General features: G+C 37.3%; 2 protein-coding genes across 2 annotated transcripts; one reads left to right on the plus strand and one right to left on the minus strand.

The window, feature by feature from the left end:
• Positions 1–280: 280 nt before the first annotated feature.
• Positions 281–12,458, plus strand: LOC139950762 (solute carrier family 12 member 9-like). Its single transcript, XM_071949562.1, has 14 exons — positions 281–453; positions 1,267–1,499; positions 2,138–2,272; positions 3,548–3,682; positions 3,989–4,288; positions 4,641–4,757; positions 5,352–5,463; positions 5,950–6,107; positions 6,584–6,669; positions 6,862–6,986; positions 7,362–7,554; positions 8,068–8,233; positions 9,314–9,472; positions 9,622–12,458. The coding sequence occupies exons 1-14, from the start codon at positions 407–409 to the stop codon at positions 10,473–10,475; spliced, it is 2,820 nt and encodes a 939-aa protein (XP_071805663.1). The 5' UTR covers positions 281–406; the 3' UTR covers positions 10,476–12,458.
• A 1,399-nt stretch (positions 12,459–13,857) lies between these two features.
• On the minus strand, positions 13,858–23,788 carry LOC139950642 (uncharacterized). Its single transcript, XM_071949423.1, has 3 exons — positions 23,535–23,788; positions 21,321–21,479; positions 13,858–15,612 (listed from the first exon to the last, which is right to left on the minus strand). The coding sequence occupies exons 1-3, from the start codon at positions 23,644–23,646 to the stop codon at positions 15,545–15,547; spliced, it is 339 nt and encodes a 112-aa protein (XP_071805524.1). The 5' UTR covers positions 23,647–23,788; the 3' UTR covers positions 13,858–15,544.
• Between the last annotated feature and the right edge of the window lie 3,078 nt (positions 23,789–26,866).

Here is a 26,866-nt window from a genome sequence, read left to right on the forward strand (position 1 = left end):
TGCAGTATTTTGCCGACTTGCTTTCAGTAAAACCAATTTCTAGGGATGTTGTAAAAGGTTAAACACGAACTTAGTTCTTAATTTCATGTGACAATGCGCTAGAAAATGGACTGGAAAATTAAACAATTCAAGTGATAGCCATCAGTAGCTTGCGCGCGCAAATCAAATACACGTACGCACTGCCAATTATCAACCTCGTTCGTATGGTTAGTAAATCGTCGAACACATAGCGCTAGGAATAGCTTGGCAAATTAAAAACACCCTTGGGGTCGAGCTTGTTTTAAGGTCACGTAAGGGTGACACAGGCGGTGTGTGGTCTGACAAAATTCGTCCCTGAATTATTTGACGTTCGTTGAGTTGAGATGACAATGTCAAGAATTGATTTCTGTGACTGTTTCCGATAATAATGAGTAGCATAAACGAAAGTGAAAGCAAAGGAGGAAACAGTAAAAGGTAAGGGTTAATTTATGTATGCCAGCCTTCGGCCCCCTACTCAAAAATCTCAATCGACATACGGTCTTCCTTGCATATTGGCCATGCCCTTGGAGTTGGTTTTACCTGTATCGTTATTCTTTTGGGTTTACAACTTTTTTAATGATATGAAATTGTTAAGCTGGCATGTTGTGTGTTGACTTTAGTTTGGGAGTTCATGGTAGTTAAAACACGAATATTTACATCACACTTTTCCATTATTTACACACATTGTCATTACTTAAAAAATACTACACTACAGACTGCAAACAAAGTGTGGACTGAGTCAGCTTTCTTCAAGTTCAAAGTTTCATTCATTCAACAACACAGCCATTCGCCTAAATCGAGTTTCTGTTTCATCATCATAATTATTTATTATTGAAAACAACACATGGCGATTGATACTACTTGGTCTTGGACAAATATTAACTAGAATTAGAAAGACTAAGAGCATCATTCTGAACATGAATAAAAATAATTCAACGCAGATTCAAACGACATGCAGCAGTCACTCGAGTTCAAGCTCTCTCGAAAGGTACACACAGGGCCAGGCCACTTTTTTCGCCCTAAATTTAGCTTTGGTCAGTTGAATAATTTGATTACATCAATCTCCATTTTTATAAGCTTTTATCCCAGCATATGGAACCACAGTCAAGTGGGTTTCAGTTGGGATTAAGATTCTCGTTCTTCATCTGTTCATTGATTCTCTGACTAGAGGTACGGTCATTCCAACTATTTTCAACCTACATTCTCAAACAGCCTTAACAATGTTCCTCTCCCCTTTTTCCATTTTAGGCTGACGCTGTGGTTAAAAAAAGAAACAGACATGCAGCGAGCCGGCATGAATGAAAAATCACCACTCCTAAGGTATCGATTGGACAGCCAAGATCACAGCATCGAGGTACCGGACAATGATGGCAGCCATGAAGTTCATGGCGCTGGATCTACTCGTCATCTAACAACATTCTTCGGCGTTTTTGTGCCATGTGTGCTATCCATGTTCAGCGTAATCTTGTTTTTGAGAGTCGGTAAGTGGCATGTCTTAGTATTTTTTAGAAATAAAACATCTGTCCCCTTATAAATGTTGGAGTATTAGTTTGGTAGTCAAAAAATTTACAATTCTGAAAGCAACAAGAATTAAGAAATATTACAATTTTTTTTTTTTTTTTAGAGTGTATTTTTTATTTTTTATTTTTTTTGAGTTTCATTTACCCTTCACTATTTGTGATAAACACCTGTAGCTTACTCAGTCCGTCTCTGGTTGAAAAAAATCCCAAAACCACGATGGGATTCCATGGTTTGCCCTTTCATTGACTGGCCAGCAGGACAAGGGCCCAACTTCATGGCTCTTCTTATACTGTAAGCAAAGAATTGGTGCTTACTGAAGCAGGGAATTCCGCGCTTACATGAAAGCATATTTCACAGGTTAACAGTGAATGTTTGATTTGGCTTACAATTACGTTCTCCGCTAACATAGCTAGTGCAGAAATTTGGCACCTGCCCTGTAAGCAAAGATTGGTGATTGGATCGTAAGCACAGACATTGACAGTAAGCAGAACCATGAAATTGGACGCAGCTGGCTTGTCATTTTGCTACTCCATCAGCTTTATAGTTCATAATTCCTATTAGCGATACTTTTAAAACGTTAAACGTCTGTCTCTCTCAGGTTACGCTATCGGTGAGAGCGGCTTGTTACAGTCTCTGGGTATGTTTGCTTTGGGTTATTTCATCGTCTTGCTCACTGTTCTCTCCATCTGTGCAATTTCCACCAACGGAGCCATCGAAGGAGGAGGAGCATACTGTATCCTTTAAGGCACTGAAGATTTCTCAGAATTTGTCTTTAATTCTCCTTAAAAAGTCTTTAACTGTTCTTCAGGAAGTAAATCACTTCACCAAAGGGAGAAAGAAATAACCCATATTATTTGTGTCCAAACCTGTAGTTTTGTATTTCAGTGCACATACAGTGTAGTTTCCCAAAGGATGTTTCTGTGAATTGCAACTCAGGTTCACTACACTACACTAATACACTGTGTAGTGTAGAAAAAAATGAGTTGCGATTTCCTTTGGGAAACTTTCATTAGTTTGCAAGAGGGAATTTCCTGTCATTGGAGTCGAGAATCCATTTTTGTAGTGCTATTTTGGGCTAAGAATTCACATGCAGCGATTCTGATTGGTATCCTGCTAATAGTTGCTAAGCACAGAACTTGTAAACAAAGTTGTCTGCAAGCAGCTGTATGTAATGGGCCCAGATTGTGAACAATGCAACCTGTATCACATGATGATGTAAACAATACCATGATCCTGATCGACCTTTGACCCAATCACCACTACTGGTATAAAGATAAGAGATCAGAGTTTGTTCTCTGAGCTAGCCGCTACCAAAGTCCGTCCTACTTGAGATAATTTTCATCGATCGGTCATAAATTATCATGTAAACAATTATTCAACAGGTACCAGTCTGAAAATTCGGTATTTAGTTGCTAAGGATTAAGGCAGGAAGCAAGACTCTTTATGCAACCTGTATTTAAACGACCTTTTTGATTCAGACATTGCATTGATTATTTATTCTTCAATTCAAGTGATTGTTGTTGTCCATGAACTCAGAAGTCGGGTTCTTATCTGGGGTTATAAGCTTATGTTGATAAAAACCTTAAAAAATAAATAAAATGAAAATGACACACAATGGCTTCCAATCAAACCCACATTGACCCACTTTCTAACCTTTCATGCATTGCCAAACTTTTCTTGCTGAAGTGAGATAAAAAAGAGAACAATTCAATTTAATGTAAAAATCTTCCTTGAAACTGTTTCCTTGTATTTTGAACAGCCATAGAAATATATCAGGGGAAAAACAATTTTTATGGACTTAATTTTACCCGGTTCCAACTTATTGTAAATCTTGAAATAAGATACATTTAAAAAAAGGTCAACTGTGTTTTTGTTTTGTTACGCAGATTCTTTTCTTCAGTTATTGCCAGTATCTAAACCCTTACCTAAAAAAAAAAGTCAGATGCATATTTTTTTGGTGGAAATTATTTCTTTGTACCGAATATTGACCTTAATTTGAGTTCATCAGTTATGATCAGCAGAGCTTTAGGACCAGAATTCGGAGGAAGTATTGGATTCATGTTCTTCATCGCTAACGTATTCTCCTCAGCGCTTTATTGCATCGGCTTTGTAGAGGCTATTATTGATAACTTTGGAACTGGAGGTAAGATTTTAGGTCAGAAGTTTCTGCAAAGCTAACTGGAAAAATAGTAATTATTAATTATAAATTGGGATGATGTCCTGACTTCTTAAGGATGTGGCTACCTGATTGTCAGACTGCATCAAGCTTGGATCTTTAATTCAAGTGTCATGGCAATCCACAATCTGTTTGATTAGAATACCAGTCAACTAGGATCTGGTGCTCTAGACTGGTCATCATGGAGACGCCGAGTTTCAGATTATTTTGTCTGGCACCTTGTATTTGCTTCTAAACCAAAGACTTTGATTTACGTTGATTTTGTTTTCACAGGAGCACTTCTCATTCACGGACAGAGCGGACTTCCTATCGACTATTGGTGGACACTTTTGTACTCCTCTATCGTCCTCTTCTTCTGTCTCAGCGTCTGCCTCATCGGAGCCGGGATGTTTGCCCGTACCTCCTTCCTCATCTTCTTGGTTGTCATGGCAACACTCGTAACGGTGATTGTGAGTTTCTTCACCAAGCCAGCAGGGGATATGCCGATCCCGCACAACAACCCGATCCATAATGTGACGCATAACGCTTCGTATACCGGCTTCAACTTGACTACGCTAAAGAGCAATCTGTACGGTGAGTATGCCAATACTTTAAGGATTTAAATGCGACACCACTAGTCTCGGTTTATAGATGTTATGGTACATGACGTCGTCAGAGGTGAGAGCTATGTATTGAGAGAGTTGTGACAAAGAGGGACCAGTTTTCTTTGATGATGTGGTAGCTGGAGGCCATTTTTGGACCAGTTGCCTTACAACCAAATTGGCAGAGTAGTCTGGCGCCTTTTATACACACATGTGTTTTTTGGACACAAAGTGACTTCTAATTGCAAGTTCCCATAACTCTCTCAATCAGGCTCTGGATTTTGTTTGTGGAGGATGCCAACTCAGATTACCATCTCATATAAACATTTCACTTTCTCTTTCAGTTTCCCCAGAGGACATTATCCCTGACTATACGACAGGCAAGGACGTGAATTTCCTTGTAGTGTTTGCCGTGTTGTTCAATGGATGCACAGGAATCATGGCTGGAGCCAATATGTCGGGTCAGTAAAGCCGATTGTGCCCCTGATAGTTTTGAAAAAGTTAGAGTTAAGTTTTTTTTGTCCTGAATTTACAGATGCTTCTGTCATGTCTGTAGATGTTTGACCAGCTGGGGGCCAATTTCATAAAGCCTGTAAACACACATACTTGCTAAGCACAGAATAGTACTGCTGAGCAGAAACACTTTACCAGCCAAAATTACATTAAGTTTTCATTGTTGTGGCTTATTTTTTGCTTAGCCCTTATGAAATTAGGCCCAGGTCTTACCCCTGGAGTGCTTTGTGGTGTTGCACGTCCATTCAGTCAAGGGTATTGGACTCAAGTTCTGATCGCTTATTTATCAGAAAATGAGTTCATGTTTCTCAAATTTCTTAGGGTTGGTGTCTGTTCTTGTATGCTGCAGTTGACCGTCAGAGATGTAGTTAGTACCTTGTTTGAGTGGATTTGGCGTTAAAATGGCGTGACAGTTTTTGCCATTTTTTCAAGTTGACACTCAGCTGGAACTTTCTCTAGTGATTTTAATACATTATTATCATAATTATGTTGACAAAAAAATCAGCATTTTGTTGACAAAAAATCTGTTGAAATGTTTATAGGTGAGTTGAAGAACCCAGGTAGAGCGATCCCGAGAGGTACTCTAGGAGCTTGTCTCTTTACTGGATTGATTTACGCCGTAGTAGCGTTCCTCGTTAGCGCAACCTGCTCAAGGTAAGACTAAGATTCGCCCATCTCTAGATTTTTCTTGTTGTTCTTCTTGTTGTTGTTCTGCTTTTTTATGACAGTAGTTCATTCTGATTGAAATGTTTAAGGTATCGTAAAGAATTGGTAAGGATAAACAACATAATTGCTTAATTTCAATCTGAAAGCCTACTTATTTGGAAGTTCATACCACAAAAAAAAAAATAATAATATAATTCTACTAAAAATATATAATTTTTGAGAAAACTAGGTGAAAACCTGACCCAAAAAACCGCAACAGCTGATTTTGGTTGTTAATAATTTAATAATAATAATAATTAAAACTTATAAAGCGCCATCTATCTAAGACTAAACTTATTCCGAGGCGCAACCGAAACTAAGGGTAATTGTTTCCAAACTAAGTTTCCTTGTTTAAAATTCTGCATTGTGTTTCACTTTTTTTTTGGAAAGAAAGTTTGTTGGCTAAAGTTCTCCTTAACTCTTGTTCATATTCAGAGAACTTCTACAGAATTCTTACGGCTTTCTGCAGCAGATTAATATCTTTCCACCGGGTGTGGTAGTCGGAATCCTAGTAGTCTCTTTATCAGCCGCTCTTACGACTCTCATTGGAGCATCTCGAGTCCTCCAAGCCATCGCTAAGGATGCTGTATTCGGTAAGTTCATTAAAGACCCTGGACACTATTAGTAATTGTCAAAGATCAGTCTTCTCACTTGGTGGATCTCAAATTATGCATTTTGGGATATTTGTTGACAGCTGCTCAGCAAGAGGATTTGGTGTTAATAACAACTTCCTCTGAGTTGACTAAAACATAATATTTACAGGTTCTATATGGTGGAACAACTGTGTAAAAGGTGGGGGTCGGCCTATTGGTATCTTTCCTTGCCTTCCACCTCTAGGACCCTGGTCGAATCTTACCGGGGGCACTATGTGGATTGAGTTTTCAATCCCTACCTGACTGCTTGGGTTTCCCCCTGGAATAGTTCTCCCACATCTGAAACAAACATCTAAAACTGAAACAAAAATCGCTGTGATAAATTTTGTTAATGATTACTGATTAGTATTTGACAGTATGATCAACTAAAAAAAAATTACCAACTATTTTCTTTTCTGACGTTCTCGTTTTTCAAGGTGTTATTCTTCTGCCAGTACACAAAGGAATCACAAAGGATGGTAATCCTATTGTTGCAGTTCTTGTCTCTTGGTTTCTTGTCCAGGTTTGTAAAACCAACGCACAGTATTGTTTTTAACAAATTAATAGTATGAACTATTTTTAAATAACTTGGGTATTTGGTATTGCTGTAACACCATGTATGTATCTACTTGCTTGGTAGTTGTGATTATAACCTCATCTGAAGAATACTTAAATAGTTACAAATATTTTGTGATAATTTATCTTTCCTAAACAGCTTGTTCTATTGATGGGATCATTGAACACCATCGCTCCCTTGGTCACCGTTTTCTTCTTGCTGTCTTACACGGCCACCAACTTGGCTTGTATGGCCATGCATGTTGCATCAGCCCCGAACTTTAGGTAAAGTGGTTTGTAAAAAAAAATTATTCTGATATTTTGATAGTTAAAAGTATTCTCTACTCAATTAGGGTTAGCTTTAAGGGGTTTATATACCCTTTATAGATTAAGTTTTTGCCGGTGGCATAATTGCTACCCACTGGCAGGGCTCACTGTGAGGGAAGATGTATGTATGTAGGGAGTAAACTAGGTCATTAACGGGCTTTAAACTACAATGTACTGTGAATGAGGACGTATGTACATCCAAACCTTGATCCTTAACCAGAGCAAACCTAGACCATAAACCAGTTCTGAAAACAAACCCAACACCAGAACCATCGTTCCAAAAAGTTCCTTGATGTTGACTGTTTTGCTTCTTGCCCATCCCACCTTCTCCAGGCCGTCCTTCACGTACTTCTCATGGCACACATCACTTCTTGGGATCGTCTGTTGTCTGGTCATGATGTTCCTCATCAATCCACTCTGGGCATCCATCAGCATCGTTGTCTTCATCCTCCTCTTCATCATCATCTCGTTCCGCATCAGTGAATCGGACTGGGGTTACATCACACAGGCGCTCATCTTTCATCAAGTGAGTGGAATTTTTTATTAATTTCAGTTTCACCCTTACACCGATGAGTGTTAGCGTTGTATTGACCACTTGTACGCACATCACACGCTCACCATTGTGAATAACCCACGGTGACATTGACCAGGTTATTCTGATGATGACGTGACGTGAATTGGGTCAATACTCAGTACTTTCATCAGTCGCTTTGTGAACAAAATCACAGGCATATTACTTGGGTGAGATTCGAACCCACGACCTTTGCAGTTCTTCATGTTCTAGTGTTCATGTTCAACTGCAGTGTCTTACCAATTAGACCACTGAGATTGCCTGGTAGCTAGAGGCAGTTATCTGTGTCTGGAAATCAAATCGGTTTGTTAATCTGGAGGTCATTGGTTCTAGTCCTGTTGCTGTCAATTTTTCTTTGTTCAAACCCAAACTATCTGAAATCAATCAAGTCATAAACAAATAAACAAAGGACCATGGTAAACAACTCAAATTTGTTGGGTTAAAATATTTCCTTTTTCTTCTCGGCAGGTTCGTAAATATTTACTACGTCTTGATGTCAGAAAAGATCACGTCAAGTTCTGGCGCCCTCAGATGCTCCTGCTAGTTGCGAATCCTCGTTCGTGCTGTGAACTCATCAGATTCGTCAACGACATGAAGAAGAGTGGATTGTATATTCTGGGTCACGTCAAACGAGGTCAGAAAAAGAACTAATTCATGAAATATTTTGGCATTTTGTGAAGCCTAATTAACTTTAAAAATATAAATTGTTTGAAGTTCAATGTTTTTTTATATTTATGAGTGCGTTTGTCATGTTTCATGCTTTCATTCAATATATCTGGATATTTAAATATTGTTTGTTTTTACCCAATACTGTACTTTTCTGAGTTCTGTGAAAAAATCCTAAGGCATATCACTCGGTTGGGATTCAAACCCATGACCATTGTTTTGCTAGAGCAGATAGCTTACCACGAAACCACCAAGCTAGCACACTATTAGAGGCAGTTTAAATCCTATGTGTATTGCAATGCTCTAGCAGGTGTTATACAATTTTGTTTTAAGTTACTGGCCCTATAAGCTGTTTAAAAATTGTTTAAAAATTGTTGTGATTTTTTTGTTGATACCATTTTGAACATGTTTGTAAGCTACTTGGAAAGTGTTCAGAAACTATATTTTGGAAACTATTTTGAAACTATTTTGAAACTTTTCAAAGACAATTCAAAAGCTGTGTTGAAACCAATTTGAAATTCGTCAAAAACGGTTTATAAACTTTTCCAAAACTATTTTGAAACTGTTCAGAAACTAGGTTGAACACTAAATAATCACTTGCCATGTACTTAAGCTAGTTTTAAAGTACAGTACACAAATTGGAAACATTAAATAGGTGGGGCATGTGGTGCTATTCCTGGCTGGCCCAGATTTTTCTTTTTTCTATATTTGCTTGTTGTAAAGATTTTGCGCTGTTGTCGTATGTCCGTAGTCTTTATTTAAATTTTGCTGTTTTTCTATTTTAAATAATGCTCTTAACCATTTAGTTTTTATAAATATATTTTTTATATTTTAAAGTACAATTTTAAAATTTTGATGTGTTTGTAGTTGCTTGGCATCTCTGAAAAACAGTGTTTTACTGAGAGGTTTCCCCAGGGTAACGAAGAAATAAATAAATAAACTATTTAGAAGCTATTCAACATTTATTTAGAACCTCTACTTGTGAACTATTTAGAACCTCTACTTGTGAACTATTAACAATAACTTATCCTTACAACTTTTCTTGAAGGTGTTTTGGATGATGGTTACTCCGATCCTGTCCAGAAGGAATACCCAGCATGGATCGTCCTAGTAGAGAAACTTAAAGTCAAAGCATTTACTGAACTGACTCTCGCTCCAACGATTCGGGAAGGAGCTCAACATCTCATGAGGATTTCAGGACTTGGAGGTAAGGAGAAAGCTGAATTTCTGTTAAGTAATAATTTTATGGAAAACTATTTTGAAAATAAAGGGAAATCTGATATTTTGTGGCTGTCAAAAAGACAGAACAGTTTAACGCTTCCTCTAGTTAATAAATTTGTTTTATTTTTCTTGTAGGTATGAAACCAAATACAATAATTCTAGGTTTCTACGACAGCTGCCCATCCAAAGATTCATTCAATAAATGCAAAGTGACGAATAACCATGGCAACATATACGGAACGGAGGATTCAGGCATTGAGGAAGAGAGAGGAGATCCGTTGAATGCCTTTGAGCCCGTCAGACAGTTCAATAGTCCAAACAGACTGTCCGTCGAGGAATATGTTATGATCATCAGCGACAGCATCCGATTGAGGAAGAACGTCTGCCTCATGCGTTACTTCAGTAAGTTTGACCGGGATGCCATCGCTGCTAGCAAGACCCTGGCGTTCATCAACATCTGGCCCATCAACTTCTTCAAGCCGGAGACCAGCGGGTACCTGGATACGGCGTGTATCTTCCTATTACAGCTTGCCTGCGTCCTCCATATGGTCCGTGTCTGGAAGAAGCACACCTTACTACGAGTGTTCCTGTGCAATGGTGCCGATGATGACAGCTCCATCAGCAAGCACAGACAAGAGAAAATGGAGAAGTTTCTAAACGAGTTGCGCATCAAGGCCACAATCATCATGGTCAGCAACAGCAACATCCAGCCGTTTGCCGTTATGAAGGATGACATGGGTGCTAGCAGCGACCACGGCCACGCCCAGTTGGTTTACTCCCAGGTCTCAGATACTTACATCCAAGAAGTCAACACGATGATCAAGAATTACTCAAAGAACACCGCTGTCAACTTCTGTTACTTACCGCTACCTCCAACAGATTCCACTCAGCAAGCTGATTACATGCGACATCTAGATGCACTGACCTTTGACCTGCCCCCAACTGTTCTTGTTCACGGTATACAAGAAGTAGCGTGTACAGCACTCTAGAAGACGTCGTGTCAAAGTTCATACAGATTCCTTTTTATAGTTCATGCCGATTAAATACATGCATCTAATGCTTTTATATTTGTAATTATTTTGTACTGTGCCTTTACATTTATTTATGATAATGGTATTAATTAATGCATTTTTTTCAAGGACATCTCTTTTTTTTGCTAGTTTAGCTACTCAGAAAAGGCTTTCACCATTATTTGAAAAATAGAAAATCCAAAATATTTTGAGGGGAAAAGGGTGAACTTGTTTTGGTGAAAACTTGAATTGAAATTACTCAATTAGTGACAGAACAAAAAAGATCTTGTGGTAAATTGGATTGAGGACCAACCGTTTAATGATTATTTAAAGCCAATGCCTTGAACTACGTCGTTCTTATCAGCCATTTTTTCCCTTTTGTAAAGTATGCATCTATGACGCGTGGGATTTTAAACAAGTAAAAACAAAAATATAGAAACAAAATACAAAACATGAACTCTTTAAATTTTGTTAATAAAGAAAAAAATTGCTGCATATTATGAGATTTACCAACTGTTAAAAGAACTATTATAAATGTAATAGCATTTTTTTCTGCATATTATATTATTTTTGTAAATTTTGTTAAATCATATGAAAAAAAAATTGAATTTAGAAAGGAGCATAAACTGTGGAGCAAATTTTAAACCTATTTTATGAATAACGTTTTTTGTTTGTATCAGTGATGTTGGTATACATTTGAGATAAAAGAGCGAGTCACATTTTAAAGCAGTGTACAAACAATGCTCTATAGACATTTGTTGCGAGCCAAAATGCATCATACTGTATGTGGTCGGTACCCTGTTTAAAGGCAGTGGACTCTGTTGGTAATTGGCAAAGACGAGCCTTCACAATTGGTGTATCTCAACATATGCATAAAATAACAAACCTGTGAAAAATTTGAGCTCAATCGGTCATCGAAGGTGCGAGATAATAAAGAAAGAATAAAAACACCCCTGTCACACGAAGTTGTGTGCGTTTAGATGGTTGATTTCGAGACCTCAAGTTCTAAATCTGAGGTCCCGAAATCAAATTCGTGGAAAACTACTTCTTTCTCGAAAACTATGGTACTTCAGAGGGAGCCGTTTCTCACAGTGTTTTATACCATCAACCTCTCCCCTTTACTCGTTACCAAGAAAGGTTTTTTGCTAACAAATATTTTGAGTAATTACCAATAGTGTCCACTGTCTTTAAAAGCTGCAAATTCTCCCTGATTCTGCTATTTCCATGTTCTGATTATCAAATCTGAAAATCTATCTGATTATGGAAATATTTTCACTGTTTATGTTGAATGAAATTTTAATAATATCTCCCTGATATGAAAACAATCTTCCTGATTGCAAGATAAAGATGTCGGTAACTGTTGCTATCTTTCTAAAGGCACTGGACACCTTTGGTTCTTTGTCAAAAAGACCAGTATTCTCACTTGGTGTATCCCAACATAGGCCCCTATGCATAAAATAACAAACCTGTGCAAATTTGGGCTCTATATTGGTCATCGAAATTGAAAGAAAATAATGAAAGAACAACACCTTGTTTCAGTAGGTGTGCTCTCACATGTATGATAAAGGCTACAGGCCTGAAGTCTTTCTCAGATTCAAATACTTTAGTGCGAAACTATCTCTCTCAAAAACTTTACGTTATTTACTTCATAGCGAGTCATTTCTCACAATGTTTTACACTTACAACAACTCTCCATTGCTCATTTATTGTGAGTAACTACCAAACGTGTACAGTGCCTTTCCGGGGTCCCAATTCTAAAAAGCAAAAGGATGGTTAGGAGGTGTGGTTTTCGGAGCAATCAATGGTGTTTCCGCGACGTTTCGACCAGTGCTCTCTAGTATTCAGTATGTTATCTGATTTGTGCATTTTGCTGTCACTTTAACATCTGAAATCTTAATGGCGTAATTGAAATAAAATGAATTTAATTTTCTTAGTTTAAAAGGCAAAATAATGGTGTTGTATTCATTGATTGTGGTCAGGGTCTATATTAAATTGCAATTATGATGCTTCTGCAGAACTTCCCGTCTACAACATGTGAGACAATTGTCAAAAATGGGTGGGGCACAGCACACAGTCACAAAATGTAACCATGTATCTTTGGCTGTAACCGGTTTCTGTTAAGCAATACTTTTCACTGCCTATCATTGATTGCTATTGTAGGCATTTTATAATCAGAATGGCAATATGGCGGCCATTGATACATTACGAACACCACCCATTTGCCAATGTTAGCCTTTAGTCAAGGCGAACGCGGCACACCGGATGGCACGCACACCTTCGCCGCTCGCGCTAGTCTTTTTTCGTGCTTGCGCCTTGACTAAAGGCTATAGCAATGTACGGTCAGCAGAGAGATCGGGTCCTCAAAACACAAACAGAAGTCCGTTCTTTATATAACAGAGGAAGCCCAAGTACTCGACTCCGGCCTTTGGATATCAGTCGGTCATCCTGCAAATTGTTATTGCTTTGAACAAAAAAAAAAACCTTTGTCGTGGAATCCTCTCTCTATTGTATGCCTACCAAGGAAAAACGATCCCCGGACCTCAAAAGCCCCAAGCACAAACCGACTCCTAAATTACCCCACGACACATGACGGCAGACCAGTCAAGGGCGAAACCGGTAAACTGTGACTTTATGTGAAGTCACGCGTCGGTCACTTAGGTGCCACGATCGAACATCTAAGCCATGAATTGTGGTATCCATTTCAACAGGTTACGATTGAATTTCATCGGATTGTGTTTGGTTGGTTCTGCGAGACTGGAGGCTTTAGTCTTTATACCTCTTTCATATTTCCCCAGGCGTCTTCAACATCTCAGGTAAAATCTTCCAGCACAGCTGTGCGCGCACGTGCGGTTAAAACCTGTATTTGAACATTGCGCGTGCTCTAAATGCACACGTATTGCGATATTGAATAGTACTATACCGTGGCAGTTTTAATGGCGAGGATTTTAAAGTGTGTTTTAAATTCTAGAGACACTTTAGGTTTTGTCTTCGTCGATTGCAGCTTATTAGCTGGGCCTTGGCATTAACCATGCCTTGAAATCTTGAATCGTTTTTTAAAACGGTTCAAGAAAGGGTTAGTACTTAAAAGTACTTATCACTCTGTACTGAGACGAATCTTTTAAAACTTACTTTTTGACATAAATCAATTATTAAATTTGAAAGAATCGGCGGCCAATCCTAATCGTTTTGTAGTTCTAATTACGTATTTAATATTATTATTTAAACTCGTGATCAAAGCAGATTCTAATTGGCCGACGAGGTGTCGTAGTCAGATCCTTTATTACCAAGGGGGTATTGGTACAATCTTCTTTGTAATTTTGTTTGGTTTGTCTTGGGATATTTTTTTTTAGATAATAATAAAAACCTCAGACACAATTAATTTATTTGAATATGCCTGTCTTTAATATAAACCTAATTGCTTTAATAATGGTACTAAACAATGATGTTGACCAGAAAAATTGTCAAATAAAAGAACATCGACGACTTTGTAGGGATAATGTGTATGCCCAAATCTTATATAATTCATAATTATAAGTTATTTATATCATCTCACCAGACTTGTGGTTTAACAATCTTAAGAACTCGAGCAAAAACCAACAAAATGAAGTTGACAGTGAGTGAACACATGGTTTCACACAACTGCTGTTTTATGTTTTATGTTTTCAATCACGTAGAAGCCTCTTGCGTATTGGCTTGAACCGAAATCCACCCTTTACGATTTATTATTAGTTATTATCCGGCCTTTTTATTTTAGAATTATTTACACTGGATATCTCTAACTTTAATTACTCAGTTTTAGACGACGTCACCTAATTGGTCGTATTGGGGATGCTACTATGATGGGCCGTCTCGAAATGATAGTTTTTCCTCTGGCCTCGCCCACAAATATAAACCTGCGATCCAAGCAAATTCAAAATGGCCGACGAGATGTAATTGTCATTAAAGACTCATACCCTTTATTAGCAAGAAGCCTGTGGTGACGTCACGGAGATCAAACGTAACATATCGCTATATACTTTGTGAACAGTTTGCCTGTTATACAATGCCAGTATAACTTTACAACTAAACATGCACCTCACCATGCCAGTGGGCTGTGCTTAACTAATTATTTATTCATTTATGCAAACAAGTGGGAAGCCGAATGCGGATGAATAATATTTACAGCAATAATTAATCTTTGGATGAGTAGGCCTACACTGGTAAGGTGCTAAAGAAACAAAACTAACAATGCTAGAGGACGAAGTCTGGAGTTAGCACCGAAAACTACAATTGGCTAAAGGATGCATTTTACAATCTAAACTTGGCTAAAAGTTGAGTTTTTCTCTAAATCAAATAATGCTCGTTTTGACATTTGTGTTGTTTTAATGTCAACTGCAAGGCGAATGCACATTTTATTATAAACACCTAGCAGTTACCAATCGTTTTTCTTTTAAGGACAGTTTTGATCTTCGATTTTTTGAACTCATTTGGAAGGTCGTTATCTAGATCAAAGTACTAGAAAGGCGATGACATTTTATGGAAGAGGGAAAGGGGTTGGGAATAGACACAATTACCAGGGTTCACATTCTGAATTTAACACCTTCTAAAAAATTGTCCTTTGCAAGGACCTTTACTGCAGTGCAATTGTTTTTAGGAATTATTGGGGGGGGGGGGGCAGGAAAATCTTGCAACCACTGTACATAGTGCAACTCGCTGAATCTACTTAAAATAAGTGTTAGTGTGCGAGTAACTTTGATGACGTCGTTTAAGACGTAATTACTTCGAGCGTTTCTGAAACTACGGTTTGAAAAAGAAGAAGAAAACTCTCACCAGGCTAAACCTTTCTCAAACCAGCAAGATTATTGTTACTTCGGTCGCCATTTGCTTGCCCAAGTACGGCAAGAAAATAACCCCAAATGTTGTCCGCTATCCGTGTATATGAATTTAAACACCTCTGGCTACGGCTGTTCACTGTAGTAAGCCGTGGCCATAGCCAAAGGCGTAGTATCCTTACACGACTATGTTTAGTTGAATCGTGATGTTGTCGAGAGTCACTTGATTTGTGGTTCTCAAATGCTTCTTTTCTGAGATCCTTGTCCTTTGTCAAATACGGGTGTCCTCCAGAACAGAAAGTGTGCTGGATTTGAAAAAGGAGACAGAGAAAGAACAAATTAGGTAAAAAGGCCTTCTTTCACTTTTGTACAAACTGAAAAAAAAAATAGAGCAATTGAACGATCGTGTAGGAAACTTTTAAAGTATATTAAATTTGCATTGGGGATAAAAGATGTTTTACCCCTATATCGACTAGTATCAAGCCCTGTATTCGGTGTTTTTCCCGAGTCCTTTGTCTGGTTAGACGGTTCTCTGGGTATAATAAAGAGGGTTCGATTTCCACCCGAGTTATGCCTGAGGATATTTTTCACGTGACTCTGGGGAAAGTTCTTAGATACAGTGCTTTACACAGATTTGGTAAAACAGAATTATAGGGTTAACTTGATTACTTTTACGGGTAATAATGTTATCTTTCGGAGGAGAGGTGTTTCTGAAAGAACTATTGGTGGTGAGATTCTCGACGTTTCAATCAGTATACGCTGTTGGTCTTAGTGTGAATGCTAGCTAATGTATCATTTTTTTAAACAATATTTTATTTGTTTTTGTTTATGAACAATGTTTTTTACAAACTTAAAAGCTATTTATTTTACTCTTCTAGACTTCTCCTAAGCATATGAATGAGCAGACAACTATTAATTATGTGTATGCACAAGTTTGATTGTAAAGTTCTTTACTTTTTTTTTACTCTCGATTATTTAGTTTGTCCTTGAGAAAATTGACTCCCGTGAAAACAAAATATTTCTGAATTTTACGGTAAAAATATTTGAAACATGGCTGGAGTTCATGTCTGGTTCCATTGGCAATTACAACTGAGAACATTTCTATTCCCCCTGGACAGGATGCCAGTCCATCGCAGTTTACTCCCCAGCTCTCACCAATATTCATTATTTTGTACTCCTTGGTGGAGAGAAGCAATTATGATAAAATGCCATGCTCAATGACACAAGTGTCGCGACTAACCAGGCCCAGGATTCGAAGTCTAGACCGCTCAGCCACGACATTAAAAAAACAGTTATAAGTGGTATGATCATTACCAGATGGTCCTTTAATAAAAATCATCTAAGCTAAACTGTATCTTTAAAACACTTTCTTCACCGTAAATGCAGACGAGACGAAAGTACAGTCTATGTTGAAATAGACACGACTCGACGCAAACCCAATACCCGCTCTTTTAATCACCTATCGATTTATCCATAGCCGCAAAGACGGCTTGTCTGGGAGACTACACACCAACCCACCCACGTCAACACGAAACCGATCCCCTACTTCAGACTTTTGAAAGTTCCAAATGATCCGATTACATCCCCCAAAAATATTTATTTCACCGTGTTTAATATTCTTAATAATTGTTGAATAATTGAATACTTGAGTCACTGGAAAAAGAACTTCAAAAGAGGTAAATTCTCACTCAACTTATATTTAAAAAGACTTCAGCTAAAGCCTTTTATTATACATCCGAAAGCACACCAAGTAGTGCAATAAGGGTGTTTTTACTTCATTATTTTTTTGCAAATTCGATGACAAATTGAACCAAATGTTCACGGACTTAGTATTTTATGCATGTTGGAATACATCAAGTGAGAATACTGGTCTTTGACAATATTGCCAAAGGTGTCCAGTGCCTTTACAGCGCGCTTGAGGATATCTTTTATGTGGAATCTTAAGGAATAGTAACTTCACTTCTAGTTGAATCCCAGTTGCACTTCCCTAGACACGTCAAGGTGGATTTAAGGAAACTTTTTTTAAAACATTTTATTTGAGCAAACGTGTCAAGCGACTCCCATGTCAAGCCAAAGTAATAAATGTCGAGTATCATAAAAAAGTGTGCCAACCCCCAAGTTATCATTACAGCATTTGGATCAGGATAAACCTCAGAAGCCCCTGGAGTTATCGGAAGTAACAAAGAAATTGGGGTCGGACAAATAAAGAATGTCCAACAACCCTAAGGATCTGTAAATGTTGTTCTTTCTTCGATGGTGAATGAAACGAGCGCGGTTGAGCAGACGTTAAAATAAGGCGCGAAATATCCGTGGGGTATTTTGTAGTAAAAACATATCACGGGGTGAATTCCTTAGATCTAAAATTTCCTTTTCGCGAAAGAAGGCGGTTTTGTATGTTACATTCGTAATTAAATTTCTGGGTATAGTGAGATTTTCTTTTCTTATTCAAAGAGTTGTTGACGAAAGAAGCTGGTATATGGGGCCAACCAATCAACTTTGTGTTAGAAATAATTATTATGTTAGTATGGCACCTATTAATTTGTATTTATTGTGATGGAGTTTTTTTATAATGTTCATAATATTAGAAAATGAACTAATGTTTGCGTTCATGTCTTATAAAGACTGGTTGTTTTCAAGAAATATTATATTCATATTGTTTTACATAACTCCTTTTACGGGCTAAGACTTTGACGAACATCCAGTTATCAATCTCCAACAACATTCGACAGAGAGAAGTGATTTGAACATTCTGTAAGTTTACGTAAAGTGAAATATTTCCGGTAGTATTTTTTTACCGCGATTCACATGACAGCATGCGTGATGGGTGACAACCATTTCTTTTTGTTTCCCTTTTTTATCGGTACTTTCCTTCCCAGCAATGTAACAAGTTTTTTCTTTATCAAAACTATATATAGGCCTTTACTTTTTATAGTAAACAAACAATTTTAGTGCAGAACGAGAACAATATACATTGTTGGTTTTATGAAAGAGTTAATAGAGGTTAATTATTTTTGCATTGTACAATTTACGCGTACCGTTACACAACAAAACGGTATTCTCTCCATACGTTATAATCCCGTTCTCCATAATTACGGAAATAATTACGGTTGTGCGTTATCTGGTTCGTAAGTAATAAAGTAAACGTTTGAATGTGGTTGTAAGGAATTGTGTCCTTGGGGTTTTTATTGCGTAAGTAAGTTTTGGTGTGTATTTTGTGCTTTTAGAAACTCAAACCAAAATGCATTTCGCTGAATATGTTTGTGTATAATGTGATAATAAAGCAAGCTATATATGCCTACTATAATTGGCGTGCCACATGAAATATAAAATAATGTTTGCATCAAAACTAACAATTTTATGGTGATCCAAATCAATAAACAAGAATAATTTTCCACTCTCACTATTCAACGATGAGACCTAAACACATGATGCGAGATACGAGCTTCAACGTGTAAATCAAAATCTAAACCCGGGACAAGTTAAAGACTGACGGATGGGTTACGTGATTGGCCAAAGGCACCCATGTGACCTTTATCCTTCCACGTCTTTGAATCGAAACCAAATTGTCCATTTTGATTAAAGATGTCATCAGATCGTCACGATAGACAAGAAGGAAGGAGTGTAGAAATGTCTCCAAGCTATGCAGCTTCTTGTCAAGCGTCAAAATGTCATGAAACTAATTTCCACTATTGTGAAATAATATTATCATCAACATTAGACTAGTCGTTGTGAACGTGTATGCGTGTGTTGGCCACAGGAAGAAAATTAACACAAGCAGATACCAGAATATGGTTATCAGCCAAAATACAACGTAAACACCATTTGCTATGGTTTCCTGCTTATATTTGATAAGCAGAAACATTTTAAACACCAATATCTGCTTGAGCAGCTCAATGAAATATGTCTCTGTGTTTAACCTGCATGCATATTTTAAAGTTTAATTTAAACTAATTATATACCATATTTATAATTCTGTAAACTAAAAGTTCCTGCGAAACATAAGTCATCCAATAAGGTCACCCAAGAGAATCCGTCGGTGAAACGCATCCACGTAATCTCTCTGCGATTCCCATTTAACGTACATTATCTTGATTCAAAGAGCGTAAGCATTAACTGTAGTCCAACAACCTAATGCACTTTAGCTTGATTCAAAACATGTTTTTGCCTGCGCTCTCAAGAGAAAATGTCATCAGCATTGCCAATAACTTACAGAATAAAGGGAAAATCTAGCAATAAAAAAAAAAACACTATTTGCTAACAATACTTTATCGGGAGATTTAAAATGAAAGAAGCCGAAACCGGAAATGATGATTTTCATTTTCCATTTTGCCATTACATTTTGGTAAAAAAAACAAAAAACTAAAACAGTATAAGTATTAGCTCTTCGTATTAAATCGATCTTACTACGGTTTTTGTTGTTCATGTTTTGAGATATCCTATTTCCAGCACTGCCTGTAAATATTTTAAAGCATTTCCTCCAAAACTTTCACTCGAATTTTCATTTCTACTGACGCAAGACCCACTTTCCATTAGACTTAATTCAGCCGCTTAATCTTACTGCCGGTAGGGTTTCCCATTACGCTGTACGCACATCAGCCTTCAGATAAATTAGCTGTAACCGTAGTGGAGACTAATAACGGTAAAAGCCCTCGTGCCGTACGTACAGGCGCATTTGTTTTAATTATCATCATATTGAAAGAATTAGGTTTTAATCTATATTATGGAAAGGAAGTTGGTGTTAGATTCATATAAGACTTAGGCTATGCATGTTTGAACAAAGTAAGTAAGGTTCGGTGAGACCATGTAATCAATCTATTTTGTGATTAGTGGTGGCTCTGAAAAGAGCTGGTTCCTTTATTAATTTGAGTTACCTATACGTACATTCTTGTTAGTAAGCTGTTCTTATAAATTCTACTCGACTACTCTCCTCACCACAAATAATACTCTTCCTTATAACTCAGAAATATTCAAGTTTATTACTTGAATGTTATGACCCGAGGAAATACATGAAAGGGAAATTAAATAGATGATTCAACTTGCAGTAATTGAAAGGAAACGATTGCGGTGTTTCTTGGGAGAAAAGAGCGGGTCTTTTTTTTATCTCGTTCGTCAAAGTATTTGTTTTATATTTAATTAATCGTGATTTCGTTTCATGATTCAGTTTCTTTTATGATTTAGTTTCTTTTAAAAGAAACCAGTACACTTATCGAAAAAAGAAGGTGTTCGCCCCAGTGTTCCTGGTTTGATCGGCACTCGGCAGCATACTGCGCCACAGCACCTTGTAAACCATTGCATGTGGTGCTATATAGGCCTAGAACTCATAATTTAAAGAGCCAATAAAGGATGATCTCAATATGTCAACTATTACGTTTTTTATGGCCAAATAGACATCGCAGATAACGGTTAATAACCATTTTACTCTCAAAATTTGCATTTAGTAATAAATATCTCGCTTCAAAAATGCACCCGGCCGCGCGGATTTTTCAGCCGAGAGTCAAAAACGGCTTATCTATTATAATGACCCTGGACGCCAGTGACGATTTTCCCCTATTGGTTTTGAACACAGTTCTTCAGCTTTGGCATTTCCACACCAAATAGCCACCACTGACGTCATGATTCCTTTGTCGCGCGGGTTTGTCTGACCCCACGTTTTTTAGAAATTTGGCTTGGAGCGTTCTGGAGAAAACCCATTTTTACCATGTTTTAACATGAGGTAAGAGACTCGTTATATTTTTTATGTTTCCTGGATGGACTGCAGCTGTTAGAAAACTGTAATATCTATATTTTTCAGATCATCCTTTATTGGCTGTTTAAACGTAGTCCCAGTCATTATACCCTCTTGCATGAAAGTAATATACGTTAAAGCGCCTTGCGCGACACTGAACGGTTTTCGTTTGTAATGAAACTTTCTAAAAACAACTCTAAAAGAGAAACTCCTTACACACGCCATCGGCTTTAATTTAGGATTAGTTAAAAACCTCATCAATATTATAAAGGGCGTGGTTAATCTTACATTTTCTTTTTGAAACTCGTTGTACGTCATCTTCATTGGGCGTGTCCATGTCTTCTCTTAACAAGACCAAGGCATCCAGTAGGAGGTCTACCGTCCTTCTCTGCCATAGCGCGGGGGATGTGGCTGCTGGTCTTGCAACCATGTCGTATGGAAGGTTCTCTGAGTTGTAGAAAAACCAGAAGAAAACAAAATCATCAATTTTCTCCGATTTTTTTTCTTTTCAACTTTCTAAATAATTATTGGTGTACGAAAAATGCAAACATCGTGGCCAAAAAGCCGAATTGCGGATGCGTTACAAAGATTTTTTTAAAACGCCAAGTGCCTTTACCTCCGTGACTCATTTTTGTCGGCAACTTCGATCGATATTTAATTTTTGTTAAAATAAACGAGGAGTACAATTGCATGTTCATATTAAAATGAAATCTTAAACATTGGAGTATAAAAAATAAAAAACAAAAGGAAACATAACTGCCCTTTTTTAAGTACCTCTGAAATTTGTGACATTTTCTTTATATTCATTTCACGTTTTGAAGCTAATGGAACTATAATGAGTACTGAAAAAATGAGTACTGCAAAATGAGTATTGCATATTATGCAGTACACATTTTGCAGGGTATATCTGTTGTCGACAGTCAGAAGGAAAATGCACTGTTTGCACGAAATAAAAATACATTTTTACATCTTTTAGAAGATATATTCTCGTCTTAGGGTCTGCTGATATCAATGTTTTAAAAACACATTTTAAATCAAAATTATCTCAGAGGTAAATATGGCTATAGGGTAGTTCAGTAGTAGATTACGTTTATCCGGAGAGTGTTGGTTCAAATCCACCATTAGTCACCTTTCTTTGTTCAAACCCAAATCAACTGCGACATTATGACTTTTTTGTTTTGGGTTTGTTGTTTTCTTTGACCAAGTGAGTTTCTAAACAAAGTCACTGAGGTGAAGTTTTTCACCCAGCTGAACAGGCTCAACAAAGTTTCGCAGACGACTGAATGTTTTTCCTATTTGCGTTGATATGAGGATATGGAATTTATACACAAATTTAAATATTTGATAAGTAAATCAATCAGTCAGTTCTTCCTTAAAGTTATTTTGTGGAGTCAGCTATGCGTATGGTTTTATGGTATACAGAATAATTATTGCTCCACTGAACATGAACAAAGGGAATTTTAAGTCTCCTCTTTTTATTCTGTGATTCTGTGATCAAAAGATATCTTTAATGCACAAATGTTTCTCAGAAATTAAACAAAATTGTGGAAAGATTTTAGGTAATTAATGAAACTCTAAAAGCTGAACAATTAGTTTAATTAGCGCGTAGAAAGACCAAAACTCAGAGTATACAATCTTTTCAGGGTTAATTAAAAAATGTTCAATATTGATTTGCACAATGCACATAGAGGAGTTAGCCATCAGGCTCGCTTAAAGACTTAAACTCAAAGAATCTCTCATTAGGTAAAATTGCTTCTATTGACCAGTCATTCCCAGGGGGCATTAGTCGGATGAAATGAGAGACTAATGACCGTCTAATCCAAACAATGCCACTTGTTGACGGAGGTTGTCGTCCTAAGACGCTAATCTGAATGCAAATCAATTGTTTTAAACCGTCCACTTTAAATACCGACCATGAAGATTGTAGAACCAACAAAAATCAAAAGGTTGGCTTTGTTTTGCACACTGCGTTCACGGTGTGGAGAAAATTTCATGACAAATTTCGCCAAAATGAAAAGTTTAGCGCTGCCACTCGTCACGCCCCTGAAATATTTTTCTTTTAATTTAATCAAATCTTATAAGATGATTTTGAATATTGAAAATAAGATCTATTGTTTCGAGTACCTATCAAAATAACAACTTTTGGAATGAATTTGACGGCGATCAAAGCACACTGATCGAAACGTCAGGTTTTTCACATCATCATCTTTTTAGAATCCTACTGCCGCTCCGTTTTAAACTACTACAGTTTACAATAAATCCGTCAAGTAACCAAACAAAAGACAAAAACGCGACTTGTCTTGTTTCTAGTAAAAGATAAATCTTTGTCAAGTGAGGTCAAGCAGAAATCCCTTCACACAATATTTAAAAATCACATCCATTTGGTGACACTGATAAATTATTTGAACAAAAGCGCACTTCAAATTCAATCAAATTATTGTCAAAAAAAGATTAAGGATTGTGTAAAAAGAAAAGGAGTAAGTGACTGAGATGCTTTCTTACCTTCTTCCGAATAAGGCGTTTCCATTGTGCTAGCTGATCGTGTGAGTGTCGATATAACTACAGCAACCATTGCTAAAAGCACGCAAATTCTTGCGCTAGTCGTTCCCGCCATTTTCCGTAAAGTTGTCGTCTGCTCTTGGTATCTGCTATGGTTGATACACAAATCTGGTGGACATACACGGCTTGGATCACTGTACTCCGAGTTAATGAACTTCTCTCTTTGGCTCAAAGTGTATAATGACCGAAGCTACGGCCGAGGGAGCGGTTTTTATGCGGAGACTACGTTAGGCTCCTCCTCAACTCGCAACTACAAACAAAAAAACTGTGCGTGAGTTGTTTTTGCTGTCAGGAAGAGTCCCCGGGCGGCGACTTCACGGACAAAAGATAACTAGCCTGTTCTTGGACGGAGGAATGAGTTCGTGTCGTAATTGCTAAAGCAGCGTGTTTCGTTTTTTGCATCTGATGGAGTGGTTAACGTTTGGTGATCGCAGGCGACATTTTAATGAACATCTTGCAGGTTTTTTTTCTTTTTTTTTCTTCTTCATGCCCACGCTGCTGCAAAACGTCTAAGTTACGGATGATCTGATTGGCTGGAGGGGTTCCGGTGTCACACACACGGATGTACCTGTGGTTTCCATTGGTTCACAACAGTATGACGTCAATTTCGTCTCGTGCAACTTTTAACATAGCAAAATGATGATGGAACACGGAACATCATGTTAAAGTACAAACAATGTATGACATAAAATATAAAAATAAACTTTCATTTTGAAGCCAGCATTTTTTATTAAGGTACGGGCAATATCTTTAATCCCATTTGGAACCTCAGTTATAAGGCTTGGACCCCGGCTTGTGCTCTGGCATAGGGAAGGTACAAAACAAATTTAGCCACGAGATGAATGCAAGTAAAGAATTAATAAACTTCTCAGACCAACAGAGAAACCTGAAAATAAGACTATGGCCTCTGTTTCCAGTTAGCGATTTATTTCTTTTCTTCTTCTGTACCTTAAAATCTGCCACAGGACCAGCCGTCGATTTCACCAAACTCTTCCCAACTTAAGATTAATCTTAGGTCTTAGGACGAGTGCCAACCGTGCACTGTAGCATGCAGACCTTAAGATTGATCCTAAGTGTCTTACCTCGAGATAGGATCAATCTTAGCGTTTCGTGAAATCGACGGCTGATCACGTGCTTCTGGTTATACCGTAAACAACTGAGAATTTTGCCCAAGTAGCGTTTATCATAACCTAGACTACTATGGTCGCACAACTTCGGACGTGATTGGCAATTGGGCTTCTAAAACCCTAAGCATCATCATAAAATTTGTTTTGTCTCAATGTTAAGTTTAACAGATAGTTTCTCTGCTATTTTTTTTTTATAACAAATTGCAATGAATAGTATTTTCAAGTGCTTGTAGAAAATTAAATAGATCTTAAAAAGAAGACTTGGTTTTATTGAGACGTTTTGTGTGTGTTTTTTTCGAACTGCTTTGCTTTTCACCCCGTACCAGGCTACTTCTTCGTAGAAAACAGTCACCTCTAGCAATGGATGTGGGTCTTATGATTGTCTAACATAAGGAAGGGTTGTCGTTTTCTAAAAATTGACTTCCAGCTCAAAATTCTTTTCAAAGGTCAAGCAAAGAGCTGAAGCCATCCTGGAAAAAGATATATATATATTTTATAATATAATCACCAACTTTTCATCTTGCAAAATATCATGGAAATTTGACAGCTAGTAAACCAATGCTATTCCATAATCTCTAATCAGTGGGTAGATCATGCAGATTCACAGGGTTCTGATCTGTGCTATTTTCACCGTGAATTACCGACTTGCTATAAGGCGGGCAGGAAGCGCATCTTGCCCCGGGGGACTTTGCGACGATATTTAACCCTCAAACAAGAGATCAATTTCAAAGGAAAAATCGATAATGATTATGAATTTTTTCCGAATAATTTTGAGGATTTTTGTTTGTAATTTGTTCTCGAGTATTTGTTCATCTTTGATTCCAACCACGTCATTGCCCAGACGTTTTAGATGAGTTGTATACCAAGGTACAAGATAATCACCTTTTTGAGAAAATATAATTAGGCCCCTTTCTGTATCAAACTGCTTACCAACCAAAAGGACCTTGAACAAACAATGACATAATGACCCTAAACAGAGTTTTTTTTTATCGAAGGCTAACCACTGTTCCTTTCTTCGAGAAAAGACTCTGCTATAGATAGAAACGTCAGGCCAAAATATTTCCGTTGCAATTGTTTTATTGTTTACTATTAAGCTTTTATCCAAAATCTATTCGTAAAGAGTTTCATGATATAGATTTGAACGATAATAATGAAAATTGTTTCGGTCAGTCGGCAATTTTCTTAAAAAGAGAATCTTTGGAGTGAATGTTTAAACAAAATCTCGTCTAAAACAGAAGACAGTGACCTACTATTACCAAAATGCCTTGTTAGCTCAGTTGGTATAGTGCCAGAACGTATAGGTTCAAGTCCCACTCTTCTAGTCAATTTAACTTTGTTATACAACCTTTTTAAAATTTTAACTCCATCATTTTTCCTTGTAGTTTAGTTACTTGACAATATAGTTTAAAATAGTGTAATCAGCTGTTCTTGTCTATAGTCCTTGAGTTCGGCTGTGGCTATCGCAAGATAGCCGATTCTTTACTTCAACATAATACAGCAACCAGCCACAGCCGCTCACCTTGGCTACGGCTTAGAGGTAGTTGGTTTGTGTATTTCCATATAACTATCAGCAACCATACCCGTTTCATATTACATTGTGACGTGGTGGTTCGAAGAAAGTCTCAGTCGTGACGCATATCATTAAAATGATGGTTCTCAATGACGTATGTTTGTAAGTTTTTGCATAATAAAATTGTTTTTCGTCTGCAATTGATCTTTTTCAGCGGAACCTACAACTTAACACGCAGCAGGTATATTCAAATGATATTCTTCGTTTTCTGTTTGATCTCAAGAAATGGTTGAGTTTTGTTTTAAATATTTAAATTTTGCAAAAAGTGCAGAAGGGTATTTATATTCTCATAGAAGTAAAAGCGATGCACAAACTGCTCAAAATTAGTATAGGGCAGTTCTTGACGAACAAGGACAAACTAATGTGGCTGATTGTATGAAGCAAATCTGCAGTTGCGGGTGAGTTCATTTTATTGGTTCCTTTAAAATGAACTTTAAAATACTGCTGTCAGTTCTAATAAAGACTCAGCCTTTATTATAAGAGTCATTTTCTCTGGGCAGTTATAAAAAGATTATTTGAATTACCCCTACATTTGACTCGCGTTCCACTTTCTACGAGAGTCGATGACAAAGACTAAG

Source organism: Asterias amurensis, chromosome 18 (genome assembly GCF_032118995.1).
Source record: "Asterias amurensis chromosome 18, ASM3211899v1".
Classification (NCBI taxonomy): domain Eukaryota; kingdom Metazoa; phylum Echinodermata; class Asteroidea; order Forcipulatida; family Asteriidae; genus Asterias; species Asterias amurensis.

Bases quoted from the DNA above. Each gene is read 5' to 3' on its own strand.
- LOC139950762 (XM_071949562.1), top strand. From the start codon at position 407: ATGAGTAGCATAAACGAAAGTGAAAGCAAAGGAGGAAACAGTAAAAG. The intron at 6,987-7,361 runs GTAAAGTGGTTT...CACCTTCTCCAG, and splicing joins GCATCAGCCCCGAACTTTAG to GCCGTCCTTCACGTACTTCT. The intron at 9,473-9,621 runs GTAAGGAGAAAG...TTTTTCTTGTAG, and splicing joins GAGGATTTCAGGACTTGGAG to GTATGAAACCAAATACAATA.
- LOC139950642 (XM_071949423.1), bottom strand. From the start codon at position 23,646: ATGGCGGGAACGACTAGCGCAAGAATTTGCGTGCTTTTAGCAATGGTT. The intron at 21,480-23,534 runs GTAAGAAAGCAT...TCTACAACTCAG, and splicing joins AACGCCTTATTCGGAAGAAG to AGAACCTTCCATACGACATG. The intron at 15,613-21,320 runs GTAAGATTAACC...TTTCAAATCCAG, and splicing joins ACGAGTTTCAAAAAGAAAAT to CACACTTTCTGTTCTGGAGG.